This window comes from Apostichopus japonicus, chromosome 12 (genome assembly GCF_037975245.1).
Source record: "Apostichopus japonicus isolate 1M-3 chromosome 12, ASM3797524v1, whole genome shotgun sequence".
Classification (NCBI taxonomy): domain Eukaryota; kingdom Metazoa; phylum Echinodermata; class Holothuroidea; order Aspidochirotida; family Stichopodidae; genus Apostichopus; species Apostichopus japonicus.
In genome coordinates, this window is record NC_092572.1 from 17,886,198 (window position 1) to 17,903,433 (window position 17,236).

Here is a 17,236-nt window from a genome sequence, read left to right on the forward strand (position 1 = left end):
TACTTTGTGTCTCAACTAATCCATTGTCGAAAGTATGAAGGAAGAAATGGATACCATTAGAATGTGTTCCTTTTCTAACTCATGCAGCTTCGCTTCCATTATTTTGTGTCCACTTGGCAGTGATTGCAATAGTGCTAACATGCATGTTAATGTTATTCTTTGTATTTTCCTAATTGCCTATCAATAATGTGTACTTTATAAATTTCCTGTTAACAAAATTAGGTATGTAGACTACCTCTCAATATGATATATCATATTTTATATAATATATCATTAATTATGCAAACTTTGTTGTGTGGGTGTGACAAGTTACCATTGACCGGGGGGGGGGGGGGTTAAGTTATAAAGTCGTATGAGAGGGCCTTAGCCTCAAACAAGACTGTAAGCTTTCACTGAACTTCAACTTTATGCCACCCCGTATATGAAACATGCCAGTTCCTGTTGCCGCGGTGATCATTTCGGCGTTCCATAATTCCTACATACATCGACGTTTGAGCTGCGTTAGTCCACAAAGCCAAACATGGCCGAATATCTCGCTTCCATTTTTGGTACCGAAAAGGACAAGTATGACATTTTTTTACAATTAAATCTGTTATAAATACTTCAATGCTCACCGAAATATTACTCGTAATCATTTTTGTGATCTTAATAACGTCTGTTTAATATTTTAGCATCAGCACTGTCGCTTATTATTCTAGCCTAACGCGAGTGTAACGTTAGTCAGTGAAGAGGCCTATCCTTATTTTATGCTACACTAACTTACTGAACTAGTAGTAGTAGTACTACAGTAGTAGTAGACAACGCAAGGTCTGCCGAGTACAAGGCTAAATTAGGATTAAAGTTAAAATAAAGCAACTAGATCAAAGGCCTACAAGAATTCCGTTTAAGCTGGAGGTTAAGTCATTATAAACTCACACTTCTGAAATAATTATTTCTCTGTAGCCTAGATGCAAGTTGTAAGGAGGTCTAGGGGCATAGGCAGGGGCCTTTGAACATTTAACACTTTTAACATGCTGTACATGGTTTGTTTTCCTCCTTGGAATAGTATATATGCCTAATATTCCATGCTTGTCACAAGTACATATTTGTCTTCCCAATATGCTGAGATTTTGACCAAAAGGTGATCAATCCCTGGCGAAATGAGGACACTGGAAGTTTCATGACCACAGAATGTATGGTTACACATCTGTATGCTAGGAAGTAGTAGCCCTAAGCTCAGTGACTTTTCCTTCTCCTTTGATACTCTCATATCTATACAAGAAGAAGAATTTATAGCAATTACTAAATTGTGCACAACTTTGAACATTTAATTCAACTTAGATTAACTTTCTGTTTTGCAGAGTTAACTGTTCGTTCTACTTTAAAATTGGTGCATGTCGTCATGGAGATAGATGTTCCAGGTTACACAACAAGCCAACATTCAGTCAGACAATTCTGATTCAGAATATCTACCAGAATCCGCAGAATACAGCACAGAGCGCTGATGGATCCCATTGTAAGTATATACAGAGGACAGTCTCATTTGAAAATTAATGCAGCTCGGAAAAATTAACAGATCAATTAAAGTAACATTCTGCTTTTTATCGATGCTAAGATTCCATACCAGAGTGTCTTGGCAACAGGATATTTTTTAGATGGAATCATTATTTACGACATACCCTCTTATTAGGTTTTGCTCAATAAACAAAACAGTGCAAAAAATTGTTTTAGGTTTTTTTTTATTTGGTGTAATTATTTGTCAGGTTTGGTAACATTGCCAATAAAAACATGAAAAGGTGTTTTGAGGTTGTATAGGTTCAAAAGCTTTCTCTGATGAAGTGTGATCCACCATTAAATTAATCTGAAGTACATATCAGGGAATAATTTATTCTGTACCGTGTCTCAAAATGGTATCCAAAATGAGGCAAATTGCTATACAATTGCAAATATGTTTAGCAGTTTTTATACACAGTAACCAGTTTAGAACTGTCAAAACTGCTACACAAGCTTCGAAGACTAAAATATCCCGGGCTGCATATTTAGTGAAAATGTTTAATGTCTAATTACAGAGCAAAGACTAGGAGGGGAAGTAGTGAGGGGTATTCATGTTATAAAGGTAAAGAGCATCACTTGATTTTGTCTCAGCTCCGATACTTGCAAATAGAATATATCGCACTTGGGGGAGGGGGAAGGGGGTGGGGCTTGCAAGGGTGACATCATGCAACCAGCACAGGTTTCCCAGTACCTTTTTTCGTAATATTTACCAATCTTATCGTCATAAGGTAATTGGCTTCCAGACTGATTCTTATAATGTTGCCATCTTTCCTAATCCACATTTTAGTGCCACAGATGAGTGACGTGGAGATGCAGCAGCACTTTGATGACTTCTTTGAAGAGATATTTGTAGAACTTGAGCTCAAGTACGGAGAAATAGAAGAAATGAACGTTTGTGACAACCTCGGAGACCATCTCGTTGGCAATGTCTACATCAAAGTAAGATCTTAGACTGTGTGATATACATACATACATAGTCTTTACTTCTTCAACCTATAAATTGCAGTCATGCCAAGCTTAACCACTTTCAGGTTGGAGAAATCTCGCTTCCAATTTGATTCCAACTTTGATATGGTATGAAAGCGCATTAGTGTTAATTCTACAAACTCTTCTTGGTGAATCTCAACTCCTATACACTAGGAATGCTGATATTCATCTGCTTTGTCTTAGCTGAGACTCTTCTTACACTGTTAATTCATTAACATTTAGAACTGTTCTCAAAGTCATAGAGCAATGGAAATTTGCTAGTTTTTAACATTAGTTTTTAAAATATGACTCAGTACTCTCCGATTTCTTGTTGTCTGGTTTCATCCTTTAGAGACCATGGTATGCTCTTGCTTATTTAAAAAAAAATTGTCGTCGGTTGTCCTGCCAATACCTGTCATCATTGGAGTTGCTATCAATTCTGTAATTAAAAACTTAAAAAAGTGAATTATGATCTTATGATTACATTATCTTCTCAATCAATTATCAGTTCAGACGTGAGGAAGATGCAGAAAAAGCAGTTGAGCATTTGAATACGAGATGGTTCAATGGTCAACCAATCAGATCAGAGCTCTCTCCAGTAACTGACTTCAGGGAAGCTTGCTGTCGTCAGTATGAGATGGGGTAGGTTGCATTTCCTCTTTAAGACGTTTTTTTTTAAGGTCAATTTTTTGATAATGTTTTCAATGGTCTGCATTAATCAAACCAAACAAAAACTTCAGTCATTTGTATGACTAGTCAATTTCATTCCAAATAATGGGGTCAACAGCAAACTTCTTTGGAAATTTATATCATTTACAGGTGATGAATGCTATTATTTAAGGTTTCTTTGAAAGAAAATTTGAGGATTGAATCCATCTCTAAGTTATTAACTTTTTAACCTTATTGTGGTGAAGAAATGTTGGACATTGCGTTTTAGTTAATGGATTGAAGCGAGCTTATTTTGAGTAATTATCTTACGCAACTTGATAGAATTGACCAACCTAGCACGTGAAAAGCTTTTTGGCAGCTTTATGTGTTTGGTGTGTAATATCGCCTACCTGATGGGTTACACATGCAGTACAAATGGAAAACAAATGAAAGCTCCATACTCCATAGTTAAATTCATTTTTGACTGGTCAAAGAGGAGCATATTCTAAGTATCCTGGTGAAATTTGCATTGCATTCCTACGTACCCTTCTCAAGTTATTGGTAGGAGAAATTGTCACAGTTTGTGTCAGAAGCAGAGTTGGGATGTCATGACAAATTATTTCAATACTTGAAAACGATCGCACTATCAAAACTATAGTAACTAGCCTAACCTACCAGGAGGTAATCTTGGCCTATCAAGGAGAAAAATTACGTCAACAGTCAAAGCTTTGACATGTCAACAAATGGATCAACAATAAGTTACTATGTATAACGATTGGTCCACAAAACATGTGGTGCTACACGAAAGTGGGCCGTGATTTTTTTTTCTCAGCCGGCTGCTAGAGTTTGCCAGTCCCGAATCTATCTATGTACAGTTTTCCAATGTTCGTAGTGCAAGCTTGCTTTCATCCATTCTGAACATCAGGCCATCCACTACAGATATTTTTTTTTTTTTCCATTCTGCTTCTTGCAGTGAATGCACCAGAGGCGGTTTCTGTAACTTCATGCATCTCAAGCCGATATCTAGGCAATTGAGAAGAGAGCTGTACGGAAGGAAGAAGGCCAGTGGGGCCGGAGGCGGAATAGGGGGCGGAAGGAGGCGGTCCCGTACACGCTCCAGGAGCAGGGAGCGAGGAGGAGGTGGAGGAGGTCAAAAGTCAAGAAGTAGGAGCCGAGACAGAGACAGGAGGAGGGATCGTTCACCCGGCGAACGAGAGAGATCCGGACGATTCTGATTTATAGAAAAATCATTCCTTGTTCACATTCAATCTTTTCTCCCCTGACCCCCCCACCCCCAACCCTCATCCTTTTTTGTAGATGTATAAAGTCATCACCCTAGGGTAGCTGCTCGTTGTGCTCTGCGATTGACGAAAAGATTTGAATGTCATGGGTGACATGATGTAGCAGCCTGTAGTTACTACCTATGATTGCTCCCAAGATACCAGTACAGTTGTTCTCACTTTGATGATCCATCTTCAATTTTGTTTCGTTTTTTATTTTTCTCCTTAAAATGGAATGGTGTTGTTGAAGTTCTGATGGACAGGCAAGGCTATAAATCTAAGTGCAGTTGTAGATTTTGGGGTCTGTTGTGTAATACACTGTGTTCTGAAGTGATTTCAATTACATACCTGGAATTTACATAATTAATGTCTGGGAATAATTCTGGAGATGCAGAAATCTCCCAGGAAATTTCTTTTCAAATAATTTGCTAATTTCTAAATTTGGAGTACTTTGTAGCTTGTATTGGGGCCAATACTTATCACCTTCGGACCTGAAACCTTAACTGCTTGAAGGGTTGGCTTTACCCACCTCCTTTTGTATCTGGAGTCTCCACTTTTGAATGGTCCTTAATTAATCATTTCAAATCATCCTGTCTTTGTGATATTTACTGTCAGTAACAGAACACAAGCTGCTGTGAAGAAAAACTATTTTGTCGTTCAATATTAATATTCCTCATCGAGAAGTCTGGTTAGAAGAGGAGGATGATTTCTGGAGGGTGAGGATATTTCTTGGATGAGGATGGTGCTTGGAATGGGGGGGGGGAGGGGTTGGTTGGACACTTAGAGGGGAGGGCTTTCAGGGGGATGGGAGTTATTGATGAGACTATCTGGACCTAGCACAGGCCCATAGCATTCTGGATTATTATAATATTAAAGCATTATCCGGAGTTGACTTTTGTACATTTCTTTATGCTTTTCGATACTTAGAATCCTACAAAACTTTAGTTAATCATCTCGACCGGTCAAGTCAAGAATAACAGCTCTGTCAAGTCTGAAGTTTTCCTTATTGATTTGTTCACATGTGATTAATACTGACATAGACAAAATCAACTTCATTTGGTAACACACTCGTTAATATTGACCAGGTGGTAAAGTTAGTAAAGTGTGTTAGGCTTGATCCATTACAGACTCGTGTGGAGTTAACACTGGGTAGGTTCAGTACACTCTTGGTGAATGCAAGCAGCTCCTTTCAGCTGAATTTCTTGTCTGATCTGCACATGCAACAATTCAATTTTGATCCTGTTAGTTCTATCTGTTACATTTTCCTTCTGCTGACCAGAACAGAAATAAACCGTTGTATAAATGAAATCTGTTTTCTTGTATTTATTTTAGTTCCTTACATATATACTGTGTATACTTTTTGTGATCATGCACTGAAGAAATGCTAGTTTTGCTGGAAAGCTCTGCAAAAACCAAACATTGGCTGTTTTACTTCCAATCACTCACCTAATTTAATTATTGTATCTCACTCGAGATCCAGCCTTTCTCTAAATGCAGAATAGTTGTTTAACAGTTTTTCCATTATAAATATATATATAAATATATACATATGTATATGTTTCATGAAAATATGGTTACTGTTTGGAATACAGCAATGGTATTGCACAGTGAGTTTGATAATAGCACGATCTCAAAGTGATGGCTTCCTTTAATATACAAGACATTGAAGAAATGTGTTGTCCTTTACCGTGTATAGAATATATCAGACTTGTTATAGATACAAACCCTTTCAAAGTGAAAAACTTAGTTTTAGCTTAATTCCCTTCATGATTCCATTCACTCTGATTTTGCCAGGGGCCTTTACAAAACTATTGAAATGGTCTTAACTTTGTGATGCAAAATGTTTGACCCCCAATATGCTGACAATTTTCAATAAATTTGCTAAGCAATCTGGTTGAACGACTGACTGTGACTTCTTAGAACACTGATTTGTTTGTTTTTTATTGCCATCTTTAATGAGGGTAGTCCTGCTTAGTGCAGAAGCACTGCTTTCCAGAGGAGCCTTCATTTAAGAGATATCAAGTACTCAACTGGAATCACAAAATCAAATATTTTCTTGATTCAGTTCTATTATGGCACTGAAAAAGTTTAACAATAGACCTCTAAAATTTCTCGCAAATTTACCCGACTTTTACCACAACCTCACTTTCATGTGTGACTCACAATCAGAATTTTAACCCCAGAGAATTTTTTACCAAATGGGCAGCCCTGCCAAAATATCTTTCACATAAATATGTGGATTTATCATTGTCCATCCAAATAATATGGAGATGATTGTGTTTAACCTGTCACCTCTGCAATGACATACATATTTGTACAACTATTTCCCCACCAAACCGGAAGTGAAATTTTTGCCAGGTTCCTAACACCCGAGGCAAAAATACATGCTCAGCCCATTCTGCTTGCAATTTAGAAATCAACTTTTGCCCAGAGATTGACATGGAAAATCTGGGGAGCTTGAGAATGCCTTAAGAACTAACAAACTCTCGGTAAAACCACCAGGAGAGTTCAAAGGTCAGCAAATGGGATGTTTGATACACTAGTAACTAGGTCATCTCTCAGTTTCAATCAAAAATTTCTGCAACTTTAACACTGTCTCATAAAGCAATAATTAAAGGGAAACACCAAACTTCACCAAGTCATTTTTTTTTTCTAGAAAAGTTTCAAGTGGCACTTCAACAAAATGAACTTTCTTTTGTGGGTTGCATTATATTGGGGGAGGAGGGGTGGGGAAGAGGACACTTCAAGCAAGTGAGCTTTTTGAGGAGGGGGTTTGGTGCTATTTTAAAACTTTACCATATTTTGTACACAATGAAAAGGACTATAGAGTAATCAAATCTGCTCTACATTTCCTAATAATGTCCACAAAGTTTCAAAACAGGAACTCCTGTTTTGTCCATTTTGGGAGATATCTATTTGCATGTTATGCTCAACTTTGTGTTCACAAGAATTCTTATTGACTCCCAGGAAATGCTAATTTTCTAAATTTTTAGTACTTTGTAGCTTGTATTGGAGCCAATACTTATCACCTTCGGACCTGAAACCTTAACTGCTTGAAGGGTTGGCTTTACCCACCTCCTCTGGTATCTGGAGTCTCCAATTTTGAATGGTCCTTAATTAATCATTTCAAATCATCCTGTCTTTGTGATATTTACTGTCAGTAACAGAACACAAGCTGCTGTGAAGAAAAACTATTTTGTCGTTCAATATTAATATTCCTCATCGAGAAGTCTGGTTAGAAGAGGATGATGATTTCTGGAGGGTGAGGATATTTCTTGGATGAGGATGGTGCTTGGAATGGGGGGGGGGGGAGGGGTTGGTTGGACACTTAGAGGGGAGGGCTTTCAGGGGGATGGGAGTTATTGATGAGACTATCTGGACCTAGCACAGGCCCATAGCATTCTGGATTATTATAATATTAAAGCATTATCCGGAGTTGACTTTTGTACATTTCTTTATGCTTTTCGATACTTAGAATCCTACAAAACTTTAGTTAATCATCTCGACCGGTCAAGTCAAGAATAACAGCTCTGTCAAGTCTGAAGTTTTCCTTATTGATTTGTTCACATGTGATTAATACTGACATAGACAAAATCAACTTCATTTGGTAACACACTCGTTAATATTGACCAGGTGGTAAAGTTAGTAAAGTGTGTTAGGCTTGATCCATTACAGACTCGTGTGGAGTTAACACTGGGTAGGTTCAGTACACTCTTGGTGAATGCAAGCAGCTCCTTTCAGCTGAATTTCTTGTCTGATCTGCACATGCAACAATTCAATTTTGATCCTGTTAGTTCTATCTGTTACATTTTCCTTCTGCTGACCAGAACAGAAATAAACCGTTGTATAAATGAAATCTGTTTTCTTGTATTTATTTTAGTTCCTTACATATATACTGTGTATACTTTTTGTGATCATGCACTGAAGAAATGCTAGTTTTGCTGGAAAGCTCTGCAAAAACCAAACATTGGCTGTTTTACTTCCAATCACTCACCTAATTTAATTATTGTATCTCACTCGAGATCCAGCCTTTCTCTAAATGCAGAATAGTTGTTTAACAGTTTTTCCATTATAAATATATATATAAATATATACATATGTATATGTTTCATGAAAATATGGTTACTGTTTGGAATACAGCAATGGTATTGCACAGTGAGTTTGATAATAGCACGATCTCAAGTGATGGCTTCCTTTAATATACAAGACATTGAAGAAATGTGTTGTCCTTTACCGTGTATAGAATATATCAGACTTGTTATAGATACAAACCCTTTCAAAGTGAAAAACTTAAGTTTTAGCTTAATTCCCTTCATGATTCCATTCACTCTGATTTTTCCAGGGGCCTTTACAAAACTATTAAATTGAAATGGTCTTAACTTTGTGATGCAAAATGTTTGACCCCCAAAATGCTGACAGTTTTCAATAAATTTGCTAAGCAATCTGGTTGAACGACTGACTGTGTGACTTCTTAGAACACTGATTTGTTTTTTTTTATTGCCATCTTTAGTGAGGGTAGTCCTGCTCAGTGCAGAAGCACTGCTTTCCAGAGATGCCTTCATTTAAGAGATATCAAGTACTCAACTGGAATCACAAAGTCAAATATTTTCTTGATTCAGTTCTATTATGGCACTGAAAAAGTTTAACAATAGACCTCTAAAATTTCTCGCAAATTTACCCGACTTTTACCACAACCTCACTTTCATGTGTGACTCACAATCAGAATTTTAACCCCAGAGAATTTTTTACCAAATGGGCAGCCCTGCCAAAATGTCTGTCACATAAATATGGAGATTTATCATTGTCCATCCAAATAATATGGAGATGATTGTTTTTAACCTGTCGCCTCTGCAATGACATACATATTTGTACAACTATTTCCCCCACAACCAGAAGTGAAATTTTTGCCAGGTTCCTAACACCCGAGGCAAAAATACATGCTCAGCCCATTCTGCTTGCAATTTAGAAATCAACTTTTGCCCAGAGATTGGCGTGGAAAATCTGGAGAGCTTGAAAATGCCTTAAGAACTAACAAACTCTCGGTAAAACCACCAGGAGAGTTCAAAGGTCAGCAAATGGGATGTTTGATACACTAGTAACTAGGTCATCTCTCAGTTTCAATCAAAAATTTCTGCAACTTGAACACTGTCTCATAAAGCAATAATTAAAGGGAAACACCAAACTTTACCAAGTCATTTTTTTTTCTAGAAAAGTTTGAAGTGACACTTCAACAAAATGAACTTTCTTTTGTGGGTTGCATTATATTGGGGGAGGAGGGGGGGGGGGGAAGAGGACACTTCAAGCAAGTGAGCTTTTTGAGGAGGGGGTTTGGTGCTATTTTAAAACTTTACCATATTTTGTACACAATGAAAAGGACTAAAGAGTAATCAAATCTGCTCTACATTTCCTAATAATGTCCACAAAGTTTCAAAACAGGAACTCCTGTTTTGTCCATTTTGGGAGATATCTATTTGCATGTTATGCTCAACTTTGTGGCCTTTGTGTTCACAAGAATTCTTATTGACTGAAACTGAGGAAGACAGATTATCACCAAATTTCGGTACCATCAAACGATGAATGCTTGTCTTTGCTTAACTGATTTGAATGTTCTCGCAGATTCTTTTAAGCCACATATTAGGAGATGTTTGTTAAGGTTACCCATCTGTTTAAATCCTCTCAAGCAGAACTTACATTGGAAGTTCCGTTCATTTGTGTGGGTAGCAAGGTGCAAGACTAAAGATCTCGCTGCTTTTAAATATTTACCACAAATCTGACACTGAAATGTTTTATCCTGCACGTGGCGTTCCACGTGATCCTCCAAGGTGTCTTTCCTACCGAAAGCCTTCCCACATATCTCGCAGATGAAATCCTTCGCTTTGATGTGACTTGTGGTGTGGCGCTGTAGTGTTGACTTGTTGGGGAATACAGCGAAGCATAGTTCACAAGTGTGAAAGTTGGCGAGCATTCCGCTCACGTTGGGATCCACAGGAGTTGTTTTATCATGACTGATGTGATCCATCATGTGCTGTTTCAATCTAGCATTGGATTCCATGGGATCAAAACAAAAGCAGCATAGCTGTACTCTGATCCCGTGGTGCTGCTGGTAATGCCGGACCAAGTAATTTGTACTTGAATACTCTTGATTGCACTTCGTACAGGTCAGAGCCTTTGCGCCCCGGGATGGCACTTCGACTAAAACATCCTTGTTTCCCTCGCACGGAATACTCCTGAAGTGGGTGCAGAGATGCACGTTTCGAACTTTGACCTCGTCAAATTCTCTCTTGCACACTGGGCAGTGAATGCTTGCCTGCGATTGGTCCTTTAGAGGAGATGCCTGTCCTCTGATCATTTCCATTCGCACAGTATCATCTCTGTCTTGTTCTAGAGATGTCCTTTGTCTCCTCTGTCCTACGGGGAGATGATACTGTAAGTGTTTGGTGAGACGACCTAACGATAGGAAGACCTTATCACATCCCTCCGTCTCACAGGAATATTTAAACTGCTCCGGTATTCCCAAGGTCACATCTTTATGGGTGTTTAATATGTGCTCATCAAGAGTTGACATAGTGATGCAAGAATAATTGCAGTGCTGGCATCTATGTTTACGTTGTTTGTGCTTCACGTTGTGATTGGTCAAGCTCGCCAAAGAGTGGAAAACTTTGTTGCAAAGTGGACAATAGAATGAGAGAGGCCCGTCTGTTTCCTTCTTGACTTTTCTTTTGATCTTTCTGCGTTTGATGCGTTTGCCAGAGTTTGGACATTCGGAATCTTTGTCGATCCCTTCACTTTGTATTCTCATCCGATGGCCAGCCGGAGAGTCACTTCCTTCGATATCATCGGATAACGAATCGTGGTTTTCCATCCTCCCTGATTCCTCTGCCTCTTCCTGAGTTGGCTGTAAGTCATCCCAATCTTCCCTACCACTCAGAGAACACATTTTTAACCTTCCCCTTTTCCTTGATTGCCTTGTGTCATGCACTTTTGCCCCCATTTGGATTGTAAGATCTGAGCTCCTGTCTTCGGCTAGAGTCTTTTCATCATTTCGTGTTCCTCTTCTTTCTGTCCTCTCTGTGTGTAATTTTGTCCTCTTCTCCTGGAGGCTCTTTTTGGTTTCTGATGCACTTTGTTCTCTCGAGTTAAGGGATACATTGCAGCAAGAGGAGGAGGCAGCTGACATGCATGACGAGGAAGAGGTTGGCGTCTTCTCACCATCTGTGAAAACGCATCTCTCTTCAAATTTGTGATTGTTGACACTTTTTACTACTTCCTTTGATTTCTTACTATTTATTCTTCCTTTCTTCTCCTTCTTATTCTTCTTCTTCTTGGAAGACACTTTCTCCAAACTCAAATCCTCTCTCATCTGTTGTATGTCAACAAGCTCTTTCTCCTTGTGATCTCTAACATGAAGAGCGAACTTCTGTAACGTAACAAACTTCTCTTGACAATCTAGACACGAGTATTCGGTACTTTGTGGGTGCCTCTTCTGCAGGTGTGAATCGGCCACGGTCTTGAGAACCCTGACACCACAGACGTGACAGACGGAAGTTAGCAGACTCTCGTGGCCCAGCTCGTGGGTCTGAAGGCGGATGAAGTCCTCGAAATTCTTGGCACATTTGCAACACTTGTAGCGGTTAACTACATGATTTCTATGCTCGATGTTCATGTGGTTGGTGAGATTTTCTGTGGTAGGATATTTTCTCGGGCAAAAAGGGCAGGAGTAGGCAAACTTTGACTTCTCGGAACCTCTCTCTTGTTTGTCACTCACATTCTTCGGTGATCCACTCTCGATGTTCATTTTCGTCAGAATTTTGCTATCTCGATTTTCACCCTTTTCACAGTTTGCTTGATCACTGTTACCAACAACGTTCTGCTCTTTATTCGTGTGGTGACTTCTCGGTCGATTTCTTGATGCGATTTGGGAGGCCACCACTGGAGCATCTCGTACTCTGAAGTCTTCCGAATCATCCTCGCTCACGACATCTGCTGTCTCTTCTTGGTCGGATCCTCCTTCATCACTAAGATCATCTTTAGCTGCCAAAGACTCTATGCTACATATTGGGCTGTTTCCAGACATGTCTTTAATGTCGACATCACGATTTTCATCGCTGGAACTGAGGACAGACTTCTTTGATTTAACCTTTGGCGATAAGATTTGAGATGGACTCAAGTTCTCATTTCCTTGGACTGCCTCTTCAACATTTCTTCTTCTTGTGTCACTTTGACTACTACAGCCCTTCTTTGCATCTGCTCAAAGAGAATGAAACGTGAATAAAAAACTATTGTCAATTATAGTGGTAAGCATCGATTTGTACAAATCCAATGTAATGGTTGGTGATATAAATCAAAGAACAGGAGTTTATGTTCTGTCTACTTTCGCTCAATGCAGGCCCATAGCCAGGTTGGGACACTGGGGGCCAAGCTCACCCCTCTTTACCCCCCCCCCACCACCTTGAAAACTGTTTCACAGCACCCAGCCCCCCCCCCCCCTCTTTCCATTTGTGCCACCACCTCATGAACAAAATACTCACAAGTTACAGGACATATGTCTTGTGTACCTCCATAAATTGTGCATGCCACCCTACTAAGAATTCCTAACTACCTGCCTGTATCAATGTCTGTTTAACTATTCAGTTCAGCCACCCAAAGTATGGAGCATTTACTTTAATGATGAATATTTAAATATAAATCTTTAGCAGAGATGGGAAACCCAGATTTGGTCTCCCAATGTGTTTCCATTATTGTTTGCCTATGTCTGCATGTGTTGCATTGACTAGGGACCAATCCAACATGTGTAATACATACCCAGTAATCAAATCAATTTATCAGTCTTGTTTGAAGTTTCTAGATTCTATTGTTATTACTCCCCAGGGGGCCAAAAGGGTCAATGTGAAAGTGGGGTAACAGATCATGTTTTGCCAAAATGGACAAATATTTATCCAAATTTTACTCAGATTTACTGAGATGAAATCATCAAGGAATAATTCTTGATTTGTATAGCTTAAAAATCAAAAGTGCATACCACATTTTGTGAAACACAAAACTCTTTTCTTTACTTTTTAACTCATTTCTTTTGATTGCGATTGACTTGTTTTGTTAAGCGCTTACTTGTTGTTTCTGATTTGCACTATATAAACCCACTGTATCATTTATTTTTATTATTATTATAACTAATATTGTTCTACAACACTCACAAATTTCACAACTTGCTCGCAAAATTAAAGCTGAAATCATTCTGTCATCTACCCCAAAGGAATAAATCCCAGTCAACTCTGCTGAGCTAAAGAAAGGCAAAATGCCACTTCAAAATATTTAAAATCATGAATGCAATTGATTAAAACATTTCAAGAAATTTTCCCAAAAAATTTACTGACTTTATTAATATTTATATTTAAACCTTTATCTTAAATTAAAGTACATATATGAAGTTGAAGTAAGGAATTTCCATTTCAAAATCTAGTGTTGCAGAACTCAAATCTATTTTCAAGGACTCTAACGCAGCTGTGCACAACCCAGTATAAAAAATTTGCGGTTGTGAAGAATTCCGACACACAATTGGATGCAGTGGATTTGACTATATACCCAATGACATGGTACAATAGCAATCTGAAAATTGATACAAACCTTGAAGGAGTTTAGCCTCATATTTGGGTGAATACCACGCAAAGAGGGTCTCCCCTGCTTGAATATCTCTCATTGCCAAGAAAAAGATTTGAGCTTGATGTTGGAAACTGACCAAGTTCTGTTGCTTTGGATCTGATGACATTGTTACCAGGGACATCCAATTACAGTCATTTTCATTGGTCAAATCCAAACAATGTTGAACTATCTGCTGGCCAAAAATCTGAAGATGAAGAAAGATCTTTGTTGAAACGAGCTTTCATAAAATATTGATGACGGTTATTGTTCAGTCCCATAACTTTAATTTCTGTCTGAGTTGGCAATACATTGCCCCCCCCCCCTGCACCCTACCCAACCCCATTTTTAACCAATGACTGTCAATGAATATATTCAAATTACCAACATAGCAAGAAGACATTTCACTGATGAGTAATGCCAATCAAGGTGGTTGTAGTTTGTTTAATCACATTTCTATTTGTCTGTTATAAATTTGTGAGTAAATTTCACCACAACTGACTTTTTATGATTTCACAGAAAAGGAGGTTATAACATCAAACCCATAGGGTAAACTGTCTAACTACTAAATGTCACATATTAATTGTGGTAATCACTGGACAGACCAGTGGTAACATCACTGGTCAGATGTTTATATTTACAACTGGTCACAAGCTACTCTTCTCTCCATGTTTTATAGTTTCTTTAATGTACATAATGACACGCAATCGTATGTTATCCGTACACAGTGTCCGTTTCCCAAGGACCTTAACTTTGGAATTCACTTCCCTGATAAAGTTATTATATGTCTCTCAAATACTTTTAAAAGTGCCCTTTAAACATCATCTTATTATCAAACAGCTGTGACTAATATTTTCTTGGTTAAATTGTTTATAGCCTTTTTCATCTTAAACAGCTGTGACCCCTTTCTTTGTGTATTTCACTCTCTCTCTCTCATCTCATTGTCTCATATTTAGCTGTATTTGTATTTTGTTAAGGTATATTTGTGTTTATAAGCTACTCCAAGCTTCATGTGGGGCACTCATCAATCTCTTTTTCCTCAAAATGATAATGTTCTGTGTATTATTATGTTGTTTATTTCAAAAGTGACTGAAATAAACTTCTATGAATCTGAAAATACTTTAGTAAATGTGAGGGACTTTACATTCGGTTGACTGAGACCACGTTATGGTGTGCTCTCTTGAATTACTGTACCTAAAAATCAAACATTTTAACATGGCATAATTCCAGAAATTACTTCCTTTACCATGTATTAAAATATAAACAAAGAATGAGATATATGTGGTATTTCACATACAAACTGTAAAATCTACACAACATGTAAAATCAGAGTCTGTACGCTACCTTGTACTTTACTGCTACGTTCACAGATTCTTCGTGTACGATTTTGGCTTCCAATGGTCCAAACTGGGTCCTTCTAGCAATAGGTTGTGATGCTATCACCTGTCTGCTGCCACCTATCATTTGAATGCTCAGATTGTCCGGCAGGGTTGCAACAGCCTTTGTTTGCACCTTTCTATCTTCCACTCGGATCGCTGGGCCTAGTTTAGGACAATCCAGGCCGTGGTTGTGCTGGCAGTCCTCACACCCTATGTAGTGAAGAAACAACAACAACAACAAAACTAAAGAGAGTTGATAGAAAAGTTACACTCAAACAGATCCACAAAAAATGAAAGAATATTGTAAATACTGCCATCATAAACAAAAAACTAAGAAAATTTTATAAAACACCTTGTAAAGTTTCATTAATAATTTGAAGTGATCTAGCTAACAATGCTGACAGTATTTTCATTGAACACAACTTCAAGATAGATGCAACGAATGGAAAAAATTAGGACGAACCACAAGTTGTAGGGAAGGAGGATTCTCAACCAGTTACCATAGTAATAACATACACAATTCCAATTTTGTAGTTTATGTCTCTATGTCTAGAACAAAAAGCACGACCCAGTTTACTTATGGGGTGGGGGTGGGGGTGGTGGGGCGGGCAGGATATGGAACTTCTTCGGTGACGTTCTGTGTCTTGATCACAAACCAATAGTTTGCTTTTGGTATTGACATCATGGAACTGAGAAATACTTACAGAGATCTTCTATATCATCTTCAAAATCCATGGTGACAGTCTTAGTTACCATGGGAACTGGAGCAACCAAACAACAGGAACAATGATTAGGTTAAGGAAGGGGGTCCTTGATGTGTTCATCTCCATCTGTAATTCAAATGGATATATGGTAAGTATAGGGCAAAATGAACGGAGAAAAATGCAATGGTAAATTAGTATCCAAGATCCATTCACTTTGCAGCTTACTAATTCAAAGAACTTTCTATTCTGTCAAATAACTCTGGGAAATGTTTATCAACTATTTTGTCGTGTCCTTTGATCAACCCGGTCTTACTTTTCGGTTGTCGGAACAGCAAATTTGGTTGTCGGAATAAATGTTGCAAATATGACAAAGAACCACCAATACAATGATAGAGAGATGCGAAGATAGAACCTTCTTTTGAAAATTGGGGTAACTTTAGCTTCTTTAGTACGAGTTGGAACAACACCTGTAGATATTGATAAATTAAAAATATATGTAAGAGGGGCAGCTATAATAAAACGATTTTCTTGGAGAAACTGAACAGAAATATTATCAAGACGCGTCCACACTTTATAGGCGACTGCTTATTCATACTTCTGTTTGTAATTGTAATTTTTCGTTTTTTTTTATGTTCTTTGTTTGTAAATTTTATGTTTTAGCTCCAATAAAAGACAATCCTTTGAAATTGACTCGGATTCTAAATAAACTTGACAGTATGACAGTGAGTGAATGACACTTAGCCTAAGTTTATACACAGCTTACAATGACTAAGACTAGCCTTCATAGGCCGACGCCTTAGTCAGTGTAACAATGCAGCCAAGAACATACTTTCCTTGTACTGACCTCAAAATGTCTATTCAAGGCACCCGCTTGATTTGAGAAAGCCATTCTTTTCCATGACTAGTAATTAGTAATTACTACGTTGATAGGCTCAGTCAGCCGATTTTCTTGAACGGGTTTTCCCCTAAATTGTCGAAGTTTGATTTCTGCTGTAGCGCCCTCTTCATCGTTTGAATACGAAATTTGTTTCCCGCGATCCAGAGCACAGTTCCTGTGGTTATATAACATTGCCGCAATGTTGATACTAGAAGT

General features: G+C 38.1%; 2 protein-coding genes and 1 long non-coding RNA gene across 4 annotated transcripts in view; 2 read left to right on the forward strand and 1 right to left on the reverse strand.

The window, feature by feature from the left end:
• LOC139976768 (uncharacterized) overlaps positions 1-17,236 on the forward strand; it is a 267,039-nt gene that overhangs the window by 21,157 nt on the left and 228,646 nt on the right. The gene's annotated exons all lie outside the window — the stretch shown is intronic.
• On the forward strand, positions 425-5,735 carry LOC139978072 (splicing factor U2AF 26 kDa subunit-like). Its single transcript, XM_071988036.1, has 5 exons — positions 425-564; positions 1,341-1,495; positions 2,321-2,472; positions 3,008-3,141; positions 4,121-5,735. Exons 1-5 carry the CDS (start codon positions 521-523, stop codon positions 4,380-4,382), a joined length of 747 nt encoding a protein of 248 aa, XP_071844137.1. The 5' UTR covers positions 425-520; the 3' UTR covers positions 4,383-5,735.
• On the reverse strand, positions 7,869-17,124 carry LOC139978070 (uncharacterized). Of its 2 annotated transcripts, none has more exons than XM_071988033.1 (5): positions 16,988-17,124; positions 16,144-16,269; positions 15,405-15,649; positions 14,049-14,268; positions 7,869-12,671 (listed from the first exon to the last, which is right to left on the reverse strand). In XM_071988033.1, the coding sequence occupies exons 2-5, from the start codon at positions 16,193-16,195 to the stop codon at positions 9,994-9,996; spliced, it is 3,195 nt and encodes a 1,064-aa protein (XP_071844134.1). In that variant the 5' UTR covers positions 16,196-16,269; positions 16,988-17,124; the 3' UTR covers positions 7,869-9,993. The 2 variants fall into 2 exon arrangements, with proteins under 2 accessions (XP_071844134.1, XP_071844133.1); XM_071988032.1 differs by having other exon boundaries at positions 16,973-17,120.

Coding starts and splice junctions, on each gene's coding strand:
- LOC139978072 (XM_071988036.1), top strand. CDS start 521: ATGGCCGAATATCTCGCTTCCATTTTTGGTACCGAAAAGGACAA. Junction 565..1,340: donor TTTGGTACCGAAAAGGACAA/GTATGACATTTT, acceptor TCTGTTTTGCAG/AGTTAACTGTTCGTTCTACT. Junction 3,142..4,120: donor TGTCGTCAGTATGAGATGGG/GTAGGTTGCATT, acceptor TGCTTCTTGCAG/TGAATGCACCAGAGGCGGTT.
- LOC139978070 (XM_071988033.1), bottom strand. CDS start 16,195: ATGGTAACTAAGACTGTCACCATGGATTTTGAAGATGATATAGAAGAT. Junction 15,650..16,143: donor AGATGATATAGAAGATCTCT/GTAAGTATTTCT, acceptor TTCACTACATAG/GGTGTGAGGACTGCCAGCAC. Junction 14,269..15,404: donor ACGTAGCAGTAAAGTACAAG/GTAGCGTACAGA, acceptor CTTCATCTTCAG/ATTTTTGGCCAGCAGATAGT.